This window comes from Leucopleurus acutus (assembly GCF_964270905.1).
Source record: "Leucopleurus acutus genome assembly, chromosome: 12".
NCBI classification, from domain to species: domain Eukaryota; kingdom Metazoa; phylum Chordata; class Mammalia; order Artiodactyla; family Delphinidae; genus Leucopleurus; species Leucopleurus acutus.
The window spans coordinates 29,541,265-29,560,589 of NC_139154.1; the positions used below are offsets into that span (position 1 = coordinate 29,541,265).

Consider the following 19,325-nt stretch of genomic DNA (forward strand, 5'->3'; position numbering starts at 1 on the left):
CGTGTCCCCCATCTCACATGCAGGCCAGCGGTGCGCACCCCAGGCGTCTGGGAGCCCGGCTCCTCTGGGGGCTCCGGCTGCACCCCCTCCTCGGTCCTCAGGGGTCCTCACACGTCTGCCTCCGCGGCTGCTCTTCTTGTAAGGGCCCCAGGCCTCGGTTCAGGGCCCGCCCTCACCCAGGAGGACCTCACCGAGAGCCCTGTCCAATCGCATCTGCAAAGGCCCTATTTCCAAATAAAGTCACGCTCTGAGCTCCCAGGTGACGTGAATTTTCGGTGGTTAGTATCCAGCCCACGACCCCTGCTGGTAGCACTCTCGGGAGGATTAAAGCGGATTTGTTAGATACCCGGGAACAAACCACCTGCCGTGCTTCTGGGTCCGCGCGGGCAGCCCCTCTGCCTTACACCCTCTACAGCCCCCAGGGAGTGTGGCTCTGCCAGCGTGTCCTTGTGTGCCCCCTCCGTGCCCCGCAGGGGCCATCGATAACGTCGGGGCACCCCATGTCCTGCCTCACCAGACAGCCATCAGGGTTAATTAACGATGGGGCGGGCCCAAAAACATGGGTGCAAAAGCAAATCGCATTGATTTCATTGTATCCCTTGCTGGGCTCCTGTATCACTCAAATGAGATCCCCTTCGGGTTTTAGAACTGGGGATTTCTTGGAAGAGTTTGTGCAAAACAAACACAAGCATCTTAAACCTGGAAAATAAAAGGCATTAAAATACAATAACAAGACGAAGACAAAGGAGGGGGTCTGAGCGGAGGGCTTCTTTCCTTGGAAAATCAGACCTCATTCCACAACAGGTCGCTGTGCACACAGGCCCAGGGTGCTGAGCTGCAGGACGAGCCAGCCCCAGACCCACCGACCTGGGTGCCCTCCTCCCATCAGGACCCTGGCCGCTACCACATTTCAGAGGGTGCTTCGAAAAATAACGACTTCCTAAGGCAGAGACCTGAGAACACCTGGGAACTCAGAGAAGCAGCACCTGCTCCCTGGGAAGCTGCTGAAGGTTCTCCCAAAGCAGCAGGGCGCGGCTACGCCAACAAGCGGCCCCAGTCCCCCAGGCTCCTCCCCTGCCTCCAGAAGGGCCCCTCCCGCCCCAGGGCCCCCAAGCACACGGGGAGGATGCACGCTGGGAGCTTGCAGCACCCTTGTCCGGGGCTGGGGTGCGCGCGCGCCCACGCTCAAACATCTTTGGAGGCAGATTTCCCATCATCGTCAGCAGGATTAGGGCTGTGCGATTCAGTCCCGGTGCTGAGCTGCCTGGCGGCCTCGGCAGCCAGGGGAGCCCCCTTGGTCAGCGGAGGGCTCGCCACCGCTCCTGGATGCCGGAGGCCGGTGTTCTGCGCCAACACGAGGAGCCTGACTTCGTTTTCCAAGGGAAAGCTCTTCAGCTTCCGCTGTCAGTGTGCCATGGACCGGGCGGCCGCAGTGGGGTGGCGTCAGGAGGGGCCCGCGAGGGGTCGGTGCCGCAGACCCCAGGGCTGGCTCTCCCTCTGCGCCAGGAAGGGGCCCCCCAGAGCCCGACCTGCCGGCCCCTGCTCCTGGTCTGCAGCCCCAGAGCTGCGGGAACTCGGGGCCTGTGCTGCGTCCCGCGCTGGTGGCGGGGACGGACGGAGACACAGGGCTCGGCCCGCGTCAGGCGGCTCCGGAGCGGCTGTTCCCTGCGGCAAGGCTTGCGGCAGCCCTCACTTCTGAGGAGCTGCAACCCGCAAAGTAAGCGTGAACCCTGCTCTGATCCGCCTCCAGGGGCTGCTGCCCTCGCCCGCGGGCTGCCGGGGAGGTGTGTTAGGGCCCAGGGAGACGGGCTCCCTCTTCAAGCGACATAGGCCGCGGTTCCTCGCCCTGGCGTGGAGGCCGAGCGGCTCCGCCCCACATCCGGGAACCGCGCGGCTCCTTGCGCACGTGGGAGACGCCCGCCGCCTCTCCTCTGAGCTCCCGACCCAGAACGCCAGCCCCGGGAAGCGTGCGGCGGGAGCTGGGCAGAGACTCACCCCTCCCGGGCAGTGGGCTGCGAGCAGCGAGGCCCCAAACCCGTCTGCACCGAGTTCCCCGGCGGGGCTGACCTGCGGGACTGAGGGTCAGGCACCTGCCCGTCACCCAGATGCACTCCCGCCAGCCCTGCGAGGCCTGAGCTCCAGGAACCAGCACAGGATCAGGGTCCGCGGTGGGACGAGGCCCATCACCTGGGCTAAGCCTCGTTAGCAGCAGGCGTCAGCCCTCCCCTCAGCACCTGCCCACCAGCCTCCACGTGACCCCCCGCCAGCCGCGGGCACCACCTCCTCCTGTCCTGCTCGCGTGTCTGAGCTCTGGCTCTGCCTGCAGGGTCGGGGGGCTCTGCCTGCAGGGTGGGGGGCTCTGCTCCTGACTTCCGGCCAATCAGCCCGCACCACCACCTGCTGCGGCTGGGCACCGCCCCCGCTCGCGTTCCTACCAGTCACCCCGTCAGTACCTCCTTAAAGAGACTGACTCCACCTCCACTCAGGATGACTCCTCCCAAGGAAACTGAAAAGCCGTCTGGGGCTTAGCAGCAATTTGGTCCAAACGAACGCTTCCTCGCAGTTCACTAAGGACTGCCACCAGCTTCCGGGTGTGAACGTCTGGTTTTCCTGAGCCTGGTGGGAACCGGAGGGTGGGGGGTGAGAGGCGGCCGGTGAGCAGCCCCCGTAAGGGCGTCGGCCGAGTGGCAGGGAAGCCACACTAGACAGACAGGAGGCTGCACCCGGGCTTCGCACATGCGACTGCCTCGTTCTGGCAAGATCGGCATCCGACACTTCCATATTTTAAAGCGCTGCTTTGGTGCAAGAATTCAACCTAGCAGCCGTGTTTTCTCAACCAAAACTTAGGACACGGGGCCCGGGGACAAGACACGAGAAACAGGGACCCAGAAAGCAAACCGAGAGAGACGTGGGGTGGCTGCGCCCCAAGCCCCCCGCAGCCCTTCCTGCTTCACCCCGGTTCCAGTCCTGACGAGACCACCACACTCCCTTCTGTTAGAGACCGACTTAGGAGTCTTAATGTTGAGAGTTCAGACGAGTAGCTTACTGTGTTCTTTGTAGACAAATTATCAACTATATATGGACAAAACTAAAAACGTAACCAGTAATCTATAATTTTACTATCCAGAGAAAGCTACTGAGAATATTTTTTTGGGTGTAATGTATGTATATTGTTACCGAAAGGAGACTGCATTTTTTCTCTCAATAGATTATAAATAGCTTACATTTCAAAACGTATAGAGTAATATCATTGGTACGTGAGTGAACACAGATGAAAGTAAATATAGGGAAATTCGCTGTCATATACTTACAACTTCTCTGTGGGTGTGGACGGAACGAGTAGATGAGAACTCTTATCTGAAGGGCATAAACAGCTGAACGCCCGCAGCGCTCTACCTGCTTCTAATTAGCGACAGTCAGTGGAGCACCTGGCCGGGAGGCTATCTGCAGCAGGGGCGGGGGCTGCCCTGCTCGCCCACCACCCTTCCTTCTGGATAAACGTCAGAGACGACGGAGCCACGCCCACTCAGGACACACGGACGAAGCACACAGAGCGGAACACCCTAGGAAGGCAGGAGCCTTAAAGGCTGGATTTCGAGCAGGGAAAGTACCGAGCGGCTAAAACGTCAGTTTGCTACATGTTTAACCTGGATCAAGGCAGGACAAGGTTGGCCGTTTCCTGGCTTGGCCACGCCTGCCTCTGGACGGAAACCACGGCACGGGCCCAAACCCGGCTGTCTCCTCACACGGTCGGGGTGCACGGCAGACACCCTCAGTAGGAACAAGGGGAAAGCGGGCATTGCTTTAAAGTGCCGACACGTGAACCAGTGTGAAGCTACACCCGAGGGCAATTAATTCACGTTCTGGCTCATCACATCCCAGCCGTAGCCGCCCTCCAGTAAGTGCTACATGCCTTTCAAGAGAGGACACGTTTGTAAAATAACACACGTGGAGTCGTGTCTTACTCAACAAGCGGGTGCACCTGGCTCCAGACGGACAGCTCAGCTCACAGCCGTGTGCTCCTGGGCGACCCCGACGTAGCGTCCTGACGCCTGTGAACGCACGAAGGACCGTGCTCTCCAGCGCTGTGCCAGGCCTACAGAAGGAGCCGCCCTTGCTCCGGGGCGTCCCTGAGCCCCATCAAGGGAAGAACGAGGACAGCAGCACGCAAGGCCCTGGGGGGCTGGTGGTGTTATCCTCATGCTGCCAGCGCACATGTTAATCCTAAAATTCAGAATTTCCTCTGTGCCCCCAAGAACACACGCCCCCAAGAACAATGTGGAAGTGATGACAGATCGCTTTTCTTTTTTTTTTTTTAATTTGGCCGCACTGCGCAGCATGTGGGATCTTAGTTCCCAGTTCGATCTTAGACTAGACCAGGGATCGAACCCGTGTCCCCTGCATTGGGAGCGCAGAGTCTTAACCACTGGACCACCAGGGAAGTCCCGACAGATCACTTTTAACATAAAGATTTTTAATCCAGTTTAAAAGAAATACTTAAAGCAAACTGCCCTTCAAATATGAGGTTAATTTAGGGTTTTTCTATGATTATAACGAATTAGGTATAATTGTATCTCAGAATTGTTAACTAAAAAAAAGGTACAAGTTTTTCTGTTAAAATTCAAAGGCTTGATTGTAAAAGAGATTTACTGTAGGGAGTTTAACCTAGAAATCTCACCTGGAACAAGTAATAACCCAGATAAAATAAAAATTAATTATACACACATACAATCCCACAAAGGATCTAACTGGGGTGATTTTAAGGAACCACATGTACCAGAATATAAGGTAACTCCAAGCCACAAGCACAACATTAAGGCAGCTACTTTATCTTGAACAAAAACGTGGCATAATCAAGTGAGGGTCCCTAACACGCCAGCGCATCCCCCATGGCACCCCCTACCCAGCTTCCCCCGTGTTTTGGGAGAAAAGCGTCTTCTCTCTGCTCACTCCTGTCATCCACTGTCACTCCTTCGCACAGGGCAGGCGTGGCCTCGCCTGGCATCTGCTTAAAGTCCAAGAATCGGGTCCAGATGGGGCAGCTAAGAGGCTGCGTTTGGGGCGCTGAAACTCACTGGGTGGCAGCTGAAGGTACGAGCTGACACAGGGCCACTGACCACTGATCCTGAATCAGAGAAAATGAGCGGATTTGCCCAGATCTCCACAGGTGCTTCCACGTGCAAACCGGTTCTACAGCTGCTCCCATTAAAACGCATTCTGATCCAACAGTCTCGCAGAGGAAAGCTCACCTAGCCTCAAGTCTACAACACAAAAGCAAAGAGAATACGACTGCTTTTCTGCTGCATCAGGCCTGGGACCTTCACAAGAGGGGCCGGGGTGCGCCAGGCCCCAGGGCACCGCTAGGCCGTCTGCGCCAGAAACTCTAGGTACTGCCCGCGGGCCTCAAAGTGGTCAGCCGGCCGGTTGTACGCCGTCCACACTGGGTCTCCCACAAACAGCCGCATGGCCTTCACGTAGTTCTAGAAAACAAGCAAACACAGCAGCAATGGTTAGACCAGCTACGGAGGTTAACGCTCCTTGCTGTTTTATCCCTGGGTCTTAGCACTTTCTTCCATCTTCTGAGAGGCAGCGTCGGTGCCACGGCGAGAAGGCCTCGTGCTCGGGCGGCCAAAGCATCTGCGGCTCCAGCTCAGCGCTGACCCTGCACTCTCTCGGCAAACACCCCAGCCGTGAGCGCTGACCCCGCCTGGGCGTGTGCCCCTCCTCCCCTCCTGCTTCCTTTGGTACCGGTTTCCCACGAATTAGAAGGGAGGGCAGCCTGCGTCACAGTAGAAACGTGCACACCTGTCCATCCAGGGTTCACTTTCAGCAATTTATCCCTCAGGTACACTCACATAAGTACAAAATGACGAATGTGCGAGGTTACTTATTACGGCACCGTTTACAACAGCAAAAAACTGGAAACAGTTGGCGTACCCATCTTTAGGGGTCACCCGTCAATGGGATAAATCAGGGTACGTCCCACAGTGGACACCAGGCAGCTGTAAACAGGAACGACGCCCTTTACATCCTGAAACGCAACGATCCCAAAGCACGGCAAGCAGAAAGAAGGAAAATGCAGCCCCGCCTGCAGCAGTCGGCTGCCTCCCGAGGAAAAGGGAAAGATACTGGCTCACGTTCGCCTGATACGGGTGACAGTGCGCTAAGGAGATTTTTAAGGACACAACAGTGGTTACTTTCAGGGAGAGATACTGGGCGCTGGGAACAGGGGTGACAAGGCGACCCTTCTTCACACACCGCCTCATAATCCTGAGTTCTAAACCTAGTGCGTTCAGTTCCTAGCCAAAAATCGTGCTTCAATCTCAGATTCGTCCGAATCACACCCAGAGACCCTCAGAGCCGCCCTAGTCCTGCTTCTGTGGCCGGTCTCGGTGGCTCTAGTGCACGACTGTTAAGGCCCAACTGAAATGCTCTTAAAATGACGAGGGAGCAGTGACCCTGAGACCCGCACAAAGCCAGACCCCTGGACGGATGCCTTCCGCTGACCTGCGTGCACGGGCCCGGGCGGGCGGGGGGCCCTGTGGCGTCGGCCACTCGCTCAGAGGTAGGTAACATCCTCGCCTCACGCCGCAGGGCTGAGTGTCCACGTCCGTGCACAGACCAGGCCCCAGCAGAGAAGACGAAAGGCCCACCTTCTCGTCCAGCGTGAAGCGGTGGTATATCCCGGCGGGGAGAGTGATCATGTCTCCTTTCTCCATGAAGATCCGGATCCACCTGTCCTCTTTGTCCCTTACGTCGAAGTACCCACTGCCGTCCAGGATGTAGCGGATCTCATCATCCAGGTGTAAATGCTCCTCAGAAAACATCTTAATCTAGAGCAGGAGGGGTTCTCGTGAGCCCTGAACACCAGGACTGAGCTGCCAGACACGTGCTCCACAGATAGGAAATATCATCCTACGTACGAGGGGCAGGAGCTACAATGCTTTGTGGAGCCGACCGGTGGACTAGCGGGAAAGGAAAGAAGGAACACACGGCGCTTACTGCGTGCCGGGCAACGCTCTCAGTGCTTTATATGAATAACTCACTCAGGTGTTCTCTGCAGATGGACAGATGAGGGAGGTGGCTCAGAGAGGCTAGGTCGCCAGCCCAACATCACACAGCCTGGGTGTGTAGAGCCTAGACTCCCACGCAGACATCCTGGCTCCTGCAGCACACACGGCAGGCACGCTGATCGCACGCACACACACATCACGTGATCACACACCCCATCATGCTGATCACACACGCACGCACACATCACGTGATCACACGCACACACACATCACGCGATCACTCGCACACACCATCACGAGATCAAATGCACACAGCAGTCGCGTTGGTCACACGGGCAGATCAGAAGCCACGTGTGCACCTGAGGAAGGCAGTCACCGTCTCAACAAACACTTTCCACCTGTCCAAATGTACTTTTGTGTTTTTCAGATCTTTATCCCTCTAACGTTTATAATAAAAATATTCAAATACGAACGAAGTTGAAAGAATTCTACAGTAAACGCCCATCTTGCCCTGTTATGATCTCCCATCTCTCCCCCTCCTGCGCAGGAGTTTTAAAGCTTTCCTTGAATAATGTCGGCACGTTTCTGGAAAATCCACAGATGTTTGGAAAATCACCACTGACAGTGACAGCAAAGCACATGAACACCTCCCTGTCAACCCCGTGGACTGGTGAGGCTGTGAGGACGGGCCCCCCGCCGCTTGGGGCCCAGAGCCCCCGGAAGGTCAGCACAACTGAGCATACGCTGACCCCGCACCCCTTATGGGGTTCACCCTGAAGAGACGCCCTGGCGACACACAATGTGCACACGTCACTCCCTGCCGTACTGGCCGTAAGACACTGGGAACAATTCACAGGCCCAAGCAGAGCGGGAGAATACACAGCGGACGGGAGTCACCATCACGACAACCGGAGACCAGCAGCGCGGGGCACAGCGGGGTCAGCGGTACGGTGTGGAGGAGGCGGGGACACGGATCTGCCCTGTTGCATAATTTTGGCTTTAGAACCTAGTTATGTTTTACAGAGACATAAATAAAATGAAAACAGGCCTGGGGGCGGTGGCGGGGGGCCATACGTCTGAAATCAAGAGAGACGCTCATAACCAAAGAAGGAAGAGAAAGCTCATCTAAGTACCTTCTGAACACATTCCTTTGACTACATCCTCAGTCTGAGACAGGACCACAAACAAGCCTGGAACTCCAGGGACCGGTCTGCTGTTCGTAACAGCGTGGCTGCAGCTGCCACCCCGGAAGCACAGGGTGTGTAGAAGGGCCGGCGGGACTGGAGCCGGGTTCTTGCTGTGGGAGGACAGAGACCTGAGTCTCTCTCTACAGACTGAGGAGTCGTCCCAGGAGTGTGACTGGACTCAGAGGCATCAGTGTGAACCAAAGATTGCTCTCACACGGACACGCACACACACGGGGACACACACACACACACGGGGATACACACGGACACACACATACACACACGGACACACACACGGGGACGCACACGGGGACGCACACGGACACGCACACACACACGGACACACACACATACAAGCGGACACACACATACACAGACACACACATATACACACGGATACATATACACATGGGTACACACATGCACAGACACACACGGACATACAGATATACATATGTGCACACACAGACACATGCACACACACATACAGACACACACATACATACACACACAGACACATGAACATACACATGGATACACACAGATGGACACAAATGCACAGACACACATACGTACACGGACACACATATACACACACGGACACACACACACATATGGACATACACACAGACACAATACACACAAGGACACACAAGTACACATACCCACACGGACACAATACACACACAAGTACACACACACTCTCTCTCTCTCTCTCTCTGTCTCTCTCTGTCTCTCTCTGTCTCTGTCTCTCTCTGTCTCTGTCTCTCTCCCCTCATCCAGTTGGCAGAAGGACCTGGGCACTGACCCCAGAGTAGCAATGAGGGCACCAAGCACCCTGTCTGGGTTTCCAAGTCCCCGGAAGAACAGCCGATTCCAGGGCCGGGTCGGGGGAAAAGCCTGGAACACGCTGACCCAGACAGCACGGAGGTGCTGATGAGCATGAGGGGACGCGCCAGGAGGGCAGGGGCCACTGACAGGGGTGCCCACTTGCCGAGTCTGGAACAATCTGAACATCAAAATAGATCGTGGCAGGAATGGACTACAGAGCATGAGGAAAATAAGACTCCATAAGCCCGTGTGGATGTAAATCAACAGCAGAGAACGGAGAGGCCAGCTCAGTACCGGAGGATGACGGCTGGAAGGGCACCGTTTTCACCCTGGCACTGACACTGTTTTAGGCAGGAACCATCAAGATTTACTGAAATCACCAAGTCAAAGTTTGATAGTAAACACGATATCCACAGTCGAAAGTAACTCTCCACAAATTTCTTATTCGTTACACAGGGGAAAAAATGGTCACTTCACAATGCAGAAACTTGATGGGCACCAGCCTAACCAAGTTCAGCATCACCGGTGACACAACCCTGACAGCACGTGCCTCCCGACAGGGTACCCTGGGCAGACACAACACCACTTCTGTAGAATTCCTGCCAAAAACGCACAACCTGAGTCTAACCACGAGGAAACCTAAGGCAAACACGAGATAATCAGATAACAAAGAAGTTTGTTTTACAAGAACAAGAGAGATAAGCCTGTATCAGGAACAGGGTTTTATTTCAGGAGAGAAGCTATTCTACAAGATGGTAATGATGAAAATAATCTAACTACTAGCATTTACAATATATGAGCCCCTTCTGTGGAAGATGGGAAGTCTAAAATGCCAAGTAAGAAAACACCATTTAAATCTCGGAGGATCTCATGACTCAGTAGGGCACTTGGTGAAAACTTTCGTCATTTTGTAAGGTGTTATAATATTTGTGCTCTGAGTGACAAGAATAATTTGATATAGAACAAAGTAAGGAGATAAAAAACACAAAACACATCTATTTTAAACAATTTTGGTGTCGCTGCACCACTTTCATTCTTAGGTCGATGTGTTAAGTGTTGGTTCACCTACTTATATTTTCTTTTTCAGGAAAACACACAGAAGACATCCAAGCTAATGGAAGGGAGCCTTCCTGGCGGGTTCAGCAGAAAGAGCCTGAGACCAGGGGGAGGACCTGGGTTCTGGGCCTGGCTTTATCAACATGACCATGGGAAGCGGTCCACACCCCCTCCAGGTGTCCAATGATAAGACTAAGAGACTAAAGCTCAGTGAGCCGTTTATTTTCCTCATAGCTTCACAGTTCATGGCTCAGCACGATGAAAGAAAAAGTCTTGGGACCAACACAACTGCCAGCTTTTTTTTTTTTTTTGCGGTACACGGGCCTCTCACTGTTGTGGCCCCTCCCGTTGTGGGGCACAGGCTCCGGACGCACAGGCTCAGCGGCCATGGCTCACGGGCCCAGCCGCTCCGCGGCATGTGGGATCTTCCCGGACCGGGGCACGAACCCGTGTCCCCTGCATCGGCAGGCGGACTCTCAACCACTGCGCCACCAGGAAGCCCCTACACAGCTGCCAACTTTTGTCAAGAAAGAAAAATTCTAAGACAACTATTACTGTCGCTATTGTTTCATAACGGGGTCCCTTATTCCTGAGAAAGCAACGGTAACAATTCCAAAAACAAGGCAGTCATTTAACTTATTAGAAACTCTGCACATCTGTTTCCTCATTTTGCCAAGGATCAGTGAGTTTCTTTATTAACGGGCACCCGGGAATTACCATAAAACTAACAGCTTAAAACAACCCTGACTTCACTTCCATATGAGATGGGGTAACAGAAACTGGATTTCCCCTCCCACCTCCAACAGTCAAAACAAACACAATATAAGAAAGAATGGTTTGCAAAACACCAGACACCAGGAAAGGGAAGAAAGTGACCCATGAGGCAGAAACAAGAGAGGGGAACCCTACTCCTGCTCTAGTTCACACCTTGAGAGAGTTCTCAGGCTGTGGTGCAGGGAGCAGGGGACCCAGGCAGGGCACCCTGAGCTGAAGAGCAGAGCTGAGCATCTGGGGAGACCAAGGGAGCTAGTATGCAAGACGGGAGTACCCAAGGAGAGAACTTCACAGAGAAAACCCCAAAGACCCGCAGAGGACGTCCCTCCAGTACTCTTCTGAGAGCGCATCTGAATGGGCCTAGAACGACTACCTGAGGCTGGGAAAGAACCCCTCGGATTCTTCAGGACTGAAAGGAGCAGCTCCTGGCGCTGACACCGACCCAGGAACAGTGCCTCTCCTACCAGCAGACTGGGAAAACCTCACTGTTCACGGGGCTCTGTGTGGTGTACACAAAGGAACTGTGCTTCCTTAGTGGGGAATAATTAGCTACAGGTTGGTCTACCTAACAAGTCTTAAAGGAAAGACCCAAAAGGATCAAACTGTTTCCAATAAGCTTACATGCATTCCAGAACAAAACTCAAGAATATTTATACTGATACAACAATATCCAGCACCCAAGGGAACAAAATCACAGTGTCTGGCATCCAATCAAAAATTACCAAACACGCAAAGAAGTGAGAAAACATGACCTTTAACCAGAAGATAAATCAATCAACCAAGACCAACTCAGACTTGAGTTTCCAAATGGAAACAGGGACTCATGCAACAGAGTAAGGAGCATCAGAAATGCTAACTATACGGTAATTAAAGAGTATTTTTAAATAGGATTTAAACCTCTTCACAATATAATTTACTACTTAAAAATGAAAACAGGGCTTCCTTGGTGGCGCAGTGGTTGAGAGTCCGCCTGCCAATGCAGGGGACACGGGTTCGAGCCCTGGTCTGGGAGGATCCCACATGCCGCGGAGCAACTAGGCCCGTGAGCCACAACTACCGAGCCTGCGCATCTGGAGCCTGTGCCCCACAATGAGAGGCCGCGACAGTGAAAGGCCCGCACACCGCAATGAAGAGTGGCCCCCACTCGCCGCAACTAGAGAAAGCCCTCGCACAGAACCGAAGACCCAACACAGCCAAAAATTAATTAATTAATTAATAAAAAATAAAATAATAAAATAAATAAAAAATAAATAAAATCCTAAGGCAATCACTAAAACATTTTTTTAAATGATAAGCTAAGAGGAAAGAAAACAGAATCACACAAAATGCTCAATTAAAATCAGACAAGGAAGAAAAAGAGGAGTACATTTTTTAAATAATAAAGGACAAGTATAATAAATTAAAAGTTACAAATATGGTATATATCAATCCAACCACATCAATAATCAATTTAATGTGAATGGTCTAAATCCATCAATTAAAAGACAGAGACTGTCAGAATAGACTAAAAGCAAAAAACAGGGGCTTCCCTGGTGGCGCAGTGGTTAAGAAACCGCCTGCCAATGCAGGGGACACAGGTTCAAGCCCTGGGCCGGGAAGATCCCACATGCCATGGAGCAACAAAGCCCATGTGCCACAACTACTGAGCCTGTGCTCCAGAGACCGTGAGCCACAACTACTGAAGCCTGCGTGCCACAACTACTGAAGTCCGCACGCCTAGAGCCCATGTTCCACAACAAGAGAAGCCACCGCAACGAGAAGTCCGCGCACCACAACAAAGAGTAGCCCCTGCTTGCCGCAACTAGAGAAAATCCGTGCACAGCAAGGAAGACCCAACACAGCCAAAAATAAATAAACAAACAAACAAATAAATAAATAAATAAAAAAGAAAAAAACAAACAAACAAAAAACCCTCTAACTATATGCTGTCTATGGGAAATCCACTATAAATATAAATACACAAATAGGTTAAAAGTGAAGATCTGGGGAAAGAAACACCATGTTAACACTAATCAAAAGAAAGCTCAAGGAGCTACATTACTTTCAGACAAAGCAGACTTCAGTACAAGAAACTCACAAGGGATAAAGGTGTATACTATGTAATGACAAAAGGGTCAAATCTCCAGGAGGACATACAGTCTTAAACAAGTATGCCTCTAACCACAGTAAGGATACAGTTGAACTGAATAGCACCATCAATCAACTGGAAATAATTGACATTCACAGAATACTTCAACCAACGACCGCAGAACACACATTCTTCTCAAGCTCACATGGTGCATTCACCAAGATGGACTATATTCTGGCCCATAACAGGACTCCACATATTTACAAGGACTCAAATCATACAAAACACACTCTCTCACTACAATGGAGCTAAATCAGAAACTAACAGAAGACAAATCTCTGGAAAAGTCCCCAAATAACTGGAAACTAACATATGTCAAGAAACCTATATAGTTCAAAGAAGAAATCAAAAAGGAAGTTAATTCAGAGATATCCTAAATTGAATGAAAATGAAAATACCAAACAAAATTTGTGTGATGCCACTCAAACAGCACATAGGGGAACATTTACAGAACTAAACACCTATATTAAAAAAGAAGAGGGGCTTCCCTGGTGGCGCAGTGGCTGAGAGTCCACCTGCCAATGCAGGGGACACGGGTTCGTGCCCCGGTCCAGGAAGATCCCACATGCCGCAGACCAGGTGGGCCCGTGAGCCATGGCCGCTGAGCCTGCGTGTCCAGAGCCTATGCTCCACAACGGGAGAGGCCACAACAGTGAGAGGCCTGCGTACCGCAAAAAAAAAAAAGAAGGAAGGCTTCACGTCAATGACCTCAGCATCCACTTTAAAAAATTAGAAAAAGAAGAGAAATTAAACCCAAGGTGAGTAGAAGAAGGCAAATAAAGACAAGAGCAGAATTCAAGATAATAGAGAACAGAAAAACAATATTGAAAAATCAATGAAACCAAAAGCTGTTTGGTAAGATCAACAAAACTGATAAACTTCTAGCGGAACTTGGGCAAAGGAGAGAAGGGACACAAATTACCAATATCAGGAATGAAGGAGACAGCACTACAGATTCTACAGATATGGTGAGGATAATAAGGGAATAGTCTGAATAACTTCATGCCAATGAATCCGACAACTCAGATGGAATGGACAAATGCCTTGAAGGACACAAACTACTTAAGATTATTCAAGAAACAGATATTCTGGATAGCCCTATATCTGGTAAAGAAATTGAATTCGTAGCTAAAAACCTTCCTACAAAGAAAGCTCCAGGCCCATATGACTTCACTGGTTAATCTGCCAAACATTTAAGGAAAAATTAAACCCATTCTACACATACTCTTCCAAAAAACTGAAAAGGAGGGAGTATTTCGCAGCCTATTCTATGAGGCCAGCATTACTCTGATATAAAACCAAAATGAAGACATTAAAAAGGAAAGAGAAGCTTGTGTTTATTAGTAGCAAATATAATGATTCCCCTTTTCAAATACTTTAGAGCTCCCTCACCTTTTCTTCGTAATTTGGCAGTTTGTCTTTGCATATGGTTATTATGTCCATCCAGGAGTAGTTTCTCTCCTTTCGGATCTTCTCTAATTCCGGATCATTCTCGTATTTGTCGGCATCCAGCTAAAAGAGTTTAAAACACAAACAGGAGGCCACATGAGTGCATCGAGACATTCTCTCTCTGGATCTCCAATATCATACTCCAGATTTATTATCCAGTCCTTTGTCCATACTAAACCAACCTTTCTCCCCTCCTTTCCCTATTTCTTTTAATGGTTTTCCCACTCTCCATAACAGCTAAAAACTACGCAGTTGTGTTTAATTCCCACCTCCCCTCTCTGCAACGGTCCTGCCTGGCGGATTCCAGTCCCACCGTCAGGAGCCCAGGGGAAGCTCTCATCGCCTCAAGCCTGTCCACACCGCCATGCCCTGTTCCTCTGCCACCAATCCGCTCTGCAAGTCTAACTGATCTCTCGATAGCATCTCTTTGGTTACGTTGCTTCCCTGGGCCAAAACACCTGAAGCTGTCAGAGCCTACAAATAAAAGGCAAAATCCTTAGACAGAGACAAGAGGCCTTCTACCACCTGGCCCGGGCTGCCTTTTCTACTCCTCTGTCCCTATTCCCTGTTTTTAAAACACCTACATCCTAAACCAAATGCGATTATGGGCTGCTCTTCAAAAACACCTGATGCTTCACAGCCCCACACCCCTGCTCCTGACACCTTCCTACGCCTGGAACGGCCTTTCCCTGTTTCCACTTATCACAATCCCATCAACTGTTTAACGTCCAATTTTTTTTTTTTTTTTTTTTTTTTTTTTTGCGGTACGCGGGCCTCTACACTGTTGTGGCCTCTCCCGTTGCGGAGCACAAGCTCCAGACGCGCAGGCTCAACGGCCATGGCTCACGGGCCCAGCCGCTCTGCAGCATGTGGGATCCTCCCGGACCCGGGCACGAACCCGTGTCCCCTGCATCGGCAGGCGGACTCTCAACCACTGCGCCACCAGGGAAGCCCTAACGTCCAATTTTAAGGTCATCTTCTTCATGAACCACACCCCTTGGGCCCCAGACACCATTACTATGAACTCCTCCTTAAAACTACTGGTAAAGAATTTCACACATTTTGCTTTATGTTGCAATAAAATGCGCATGGTATCCCAACTACTGAATAGCAAACTCAGAATACCTCAAAGTACTAGTCGGCGATACGTTAGCTGCTAAAAGACGACTCCCCAAATGAGTAGATCCACACAGTATGCACTAGTGCACCATCCATCTTCAAACCCTGAGCGCGTGAGCGCTTCCTACCGCCCTGCGGCGGCACTAACAGAACAGGCAAAAAGGCTCCCGCTGCTGTCGCTGCTCAAGCGCGGTGATTATTAAGAAAGGTACGAAAATAGAGAGTAAACGAAGTTTAATTTCGACAGCCCTTTGTCTCACCATCCAGAGCACAACGAGAAGGCAGGAGAAACTGGGTTTGATCTCCTGGAAAACCGCAAAGGTGACTTTTACAGCGTCTTACTGTATCCTTTGGGTACATTCAGAAGTTGGCCACCGTCTCACACCCGCTCTTAAACTGTCACATGTACCGCGAAACCCGAAGTGCAGGGACTTGCAGTAAAACTAACTTATTTTCTTCTCAGAACACACGCGATACTGCCCTGAAGACACAGCATTCCAGGAGGTCGTGGAGGGCGCCCCGGCCCCTCCCCCGGAGACCCGCACTCGCCGCGGGCCCTGCAGGGACCCCAAGCCCTCCCGCCCCGCCCGTCCCGCCTTCAACCCGGACGGCCGACGACCCCGCCGGCACCGGACCCTCCGCCACGTTCCGACCGCTCACACCCTGCCCCCGCCTCGCCCTGGGCGCCGACACCCCCATCCCCCCAACCCCGCTACTGAGCCTGCGCAGTGCTCACCACTGCCTGGACGCCGACCCCCGGCCCCGCCGCCAGGCATGCGCAGGGAGCAGGGCGCACGGGGTCCCATCATGGCGGCAACCCCGTTCCCGGGGGCGCGGGGCGCGCGGGAACTCGGGGATGAGCGGAGGCCTCGCCCGCCCGCGACCCCGCCCCAGAGGCCCCGCCCCGCAAGACCCCGACCGCGCCCCCGGTCCCGCGTACCTTCCAGTAAAGGACCCCGAGCCCGCGCAGCTGCTCCAGGCCGACCGGGCGCGCGGGCTCCCCGCGGTGGCGGCGCCGCGGGTCGTCGGCCGACTTGTCCATGTACCAGGCCTGCACCATGGCCGGGCCCGGGGGCAGCGTCGCCGCCTGACCACGGACCTGCTCGGGCCGGTCTGAGCCCGGGACCTGCACCCGGGACCCGCGCGGGCTGCCCCTCCCCCGACCCCTCCCCCGGGAGTCGCCGGGAGGGAGGGAGGGAGGGAGGGAGGGAAGGAAGGAAGTAAGGAGGCAGGGAGGGCGGCGCGGGAAAGGAAAGCGGGCGGGACGCGCTCCGAAGGCCCCGGGCCGAGGGCTTCCTTCCCGCGGGCCGGCGGATGGGCTCCGGGCGCGGGGCAGGTGTCCCCCGAGGGCTGTCTGCCGGCTCGGCTCAGGCCCGGTGACCACCCGGAGCCGAACCTGAGCGGGGCCAACCGCCCACCCGTGGCTGTCAGCTCCTCGTGCAGGAGGCCGAGTGTGGCCCGGCCCTGCGTGAACTCAGTCGTCCGGGGGAGGGGCTGCTTGGCCGGCACTGTGTTCACGCTGCACGGGATCGGGTATAATTCAGCGCCCTCGAGCACCGCGCACATGCCTCGCGGGGTGAGGGCTACAGTCTCCTTGAACATCCAGACGCCATCTTGTGAAGCAATTTATACCGAGATTAAATAGTTCGTATTTTACAGCGAAGAAAGCAAATGCCAAAAAAAAAAGAGTGATTTTTGTTAAGCCCGTGCCGCTGAGATGGTGCACAGCTGTGGCTTGAGGCCAGATCAAGTCACCACAGAGGACCCCCGGCATCATTCAGGGTGGGATATTGTACTCTCCGTCCCCCCATGTTTACAGTATCAGCAGTCTGCAATACCACCCTATAATTTTAAATTGCTTCCTTTTTCCCTTTTTCGTCTCATCTCCTTTCCCTATATAATGTCATGTCCTAGAATAAATACAAGCTTCCCAATCCTTGAATTTCTAATCAGTTTAGCTGACAAGGGGGGAAAAATCCAGCTGCTCAATCAGCCTAGGTTTCTCTCTTCAAATCGATCAATCAAAGAGATCAGCTTATCTCAGCCATTCACCCCAGTGTCTGTAACAGGGAATCAAGTAACTAGAACACGTGTGGGACTCAGGCTGGACCGCTCTCAGACAGCACATCCCCAAAGCAGACAGCTGACTCTAGAACCTCCAGAAGTACTGTGTGAAGAGCACACTTTTATTTCAACTCGGTTCCGTTGCACCCTGACTGCAAACACAGGATGCAACGTGTGGGCACGTGTGTGCCCACATCCTTCTTAGAGAGCCTGCCTCTCCAGCGCCTCACGACAATTACTGCTCATCCTTCAGGGTTCCACGTGAGACATCACTGCCCACTTTTTTTCTGCTCCTCACTGCTCTCTCCTTCCCTCCTCACCCTTCTCACCACTCCCTCAGGTTCCCAGATCCAACCACAGCCTCTGTTCTCATCAGCCAGTTCATCACAGCCGCCACTCCCTGTTCCTTCAGCCCGCTCCTTACCCCGCCCCCCAGTTGTGGCTCCTCTCCGCATGCCCACAACATTGTGGAGTGTCCCAGGGCTAGTAAGTACCGCAAAACTAACGTGGCCAACTCGAGTCCCGCACATCCAAACATGCCTCTCTCTATCCTTGCCAACTCCGTAAACAGCAGCTCCAACCACCCAGTGCCTTGATCCAAAAGCCTCGGGGTTTTCCTATTTCCTCTCCCTCACCCTCAACATCCAGTCCTACCTACAGCGAATCCTGTGGATTTGAGCTTCCAAACACACCACAAATCGCCTCACATCCCTGCGTCCCCCTCCTCCTGCCTGTCGTCTTGCCTGATGGAGCTGCTGACAACTGGAGTCGACCGCCTGCTTCCATCTCTGCCCCACTGCAGTCCGTCCTATGCAGAGCGTATATTTAAAAACACAAACCAGGGGCTCCCCTGGTGGCGCAGTGGTTGGGAGTCCGCCTGCCGACGCAGGGGACACGGGTTCGTGCCCTGGTCCGGGAAGATCCCACATGCCGCGGAGCGGCTGGGCCCGTGAGCCATGGCCGCTGAGCCTGCGCGTCCGGAGCCTGTGCTCCACAACGGGAGAGGCCACAACAGTGAGAGGCCCGCGTACCGCAAAAAAAAAAAAAAAAAAGGCGAACGAGCATAATTCCCCAGTCCCTGTGAGCATGCTTCACGAACTGATTTCCTTCAAAGAGTGAAAAAGAAGGAAAAATAAATAAAAACTAACTTAAAAAAAAAAAAAACAGATCATGTCACTGCTCGACTTTAACCCTCCTTGCTAACTCTGCCCTGGCTCCACGGCCCGTGTGGCTGGCGCCTGACCACTTCTCCCTCTTGTTCTCTGCCCTCCGCCTGCCCGGGCCTCCACCTGCATCTCCTGCCCCTCCTTGCTGCCAGGGCTTTGACATGCAGTTGTCCCACCTTCCTTCTTTGCTCTTCCTTTCTCCAAGCACTTTTCTCCTGCGTACTTCCAGTTTTCAGCGTAAATATCCTTTTTTTTTTTTTTAATTTTTTTTGCCCTCATGGTGCAGCTTGTGGGATTTTAGTTCCCCGACCAGGGATCAAACCCGTGCCCCCTGCATTGGAAGCACATAGTCTTAACCACTGGACCGCCAGGGAAGTCCTGTCGGTTGTTCTCTTAAAAGACAGGCTCGGGACTTCCGTGGTGGTGCAGTGGTTAAGAATCTGCCTGCCTATGCAAGGGACACGGGCTGGATCCCTGGTCTGGGAAGATCCCACATGCCGCAGAGCAACTAAGCCCATGTGCCACGACTACTGAGCCC

The 19,325-nt window shown here is 52.9% G+C and overlaps 1 protein-coding gene across 1 annotated transcript; it reads right to left on the minus strand.

The window, feature by feature from the left end:
- Positions 1–1,145: 1,145 nt before the first annotated feature.
- ADI1 (acireductone dioxygenase 1) lies at positions 1,146–16,712 on the minus strand. Its single transcript, XM_082852142.1, has 4 exons — positions 16,498–16,712; positions 14,382–14,501; positions 6,654–6,833; positions 1,146–5,480 (listed from the first exon to the last, which is right to left on the minus strand). Exons 1-4 carry the CDS (start codon positions 16,615–16,617, stop codon positions 5,361–5,363), a joined length of 540 nt encoding a protein of 179 aa, XP_082708268.1. The 5' UTR covers positions 16,618–16,712; the 3' UTR covers positions 1,146–5,360.
- Between the last annotated feature and the right edge of the window lie 2,613 nt (positions 16,713–19,325).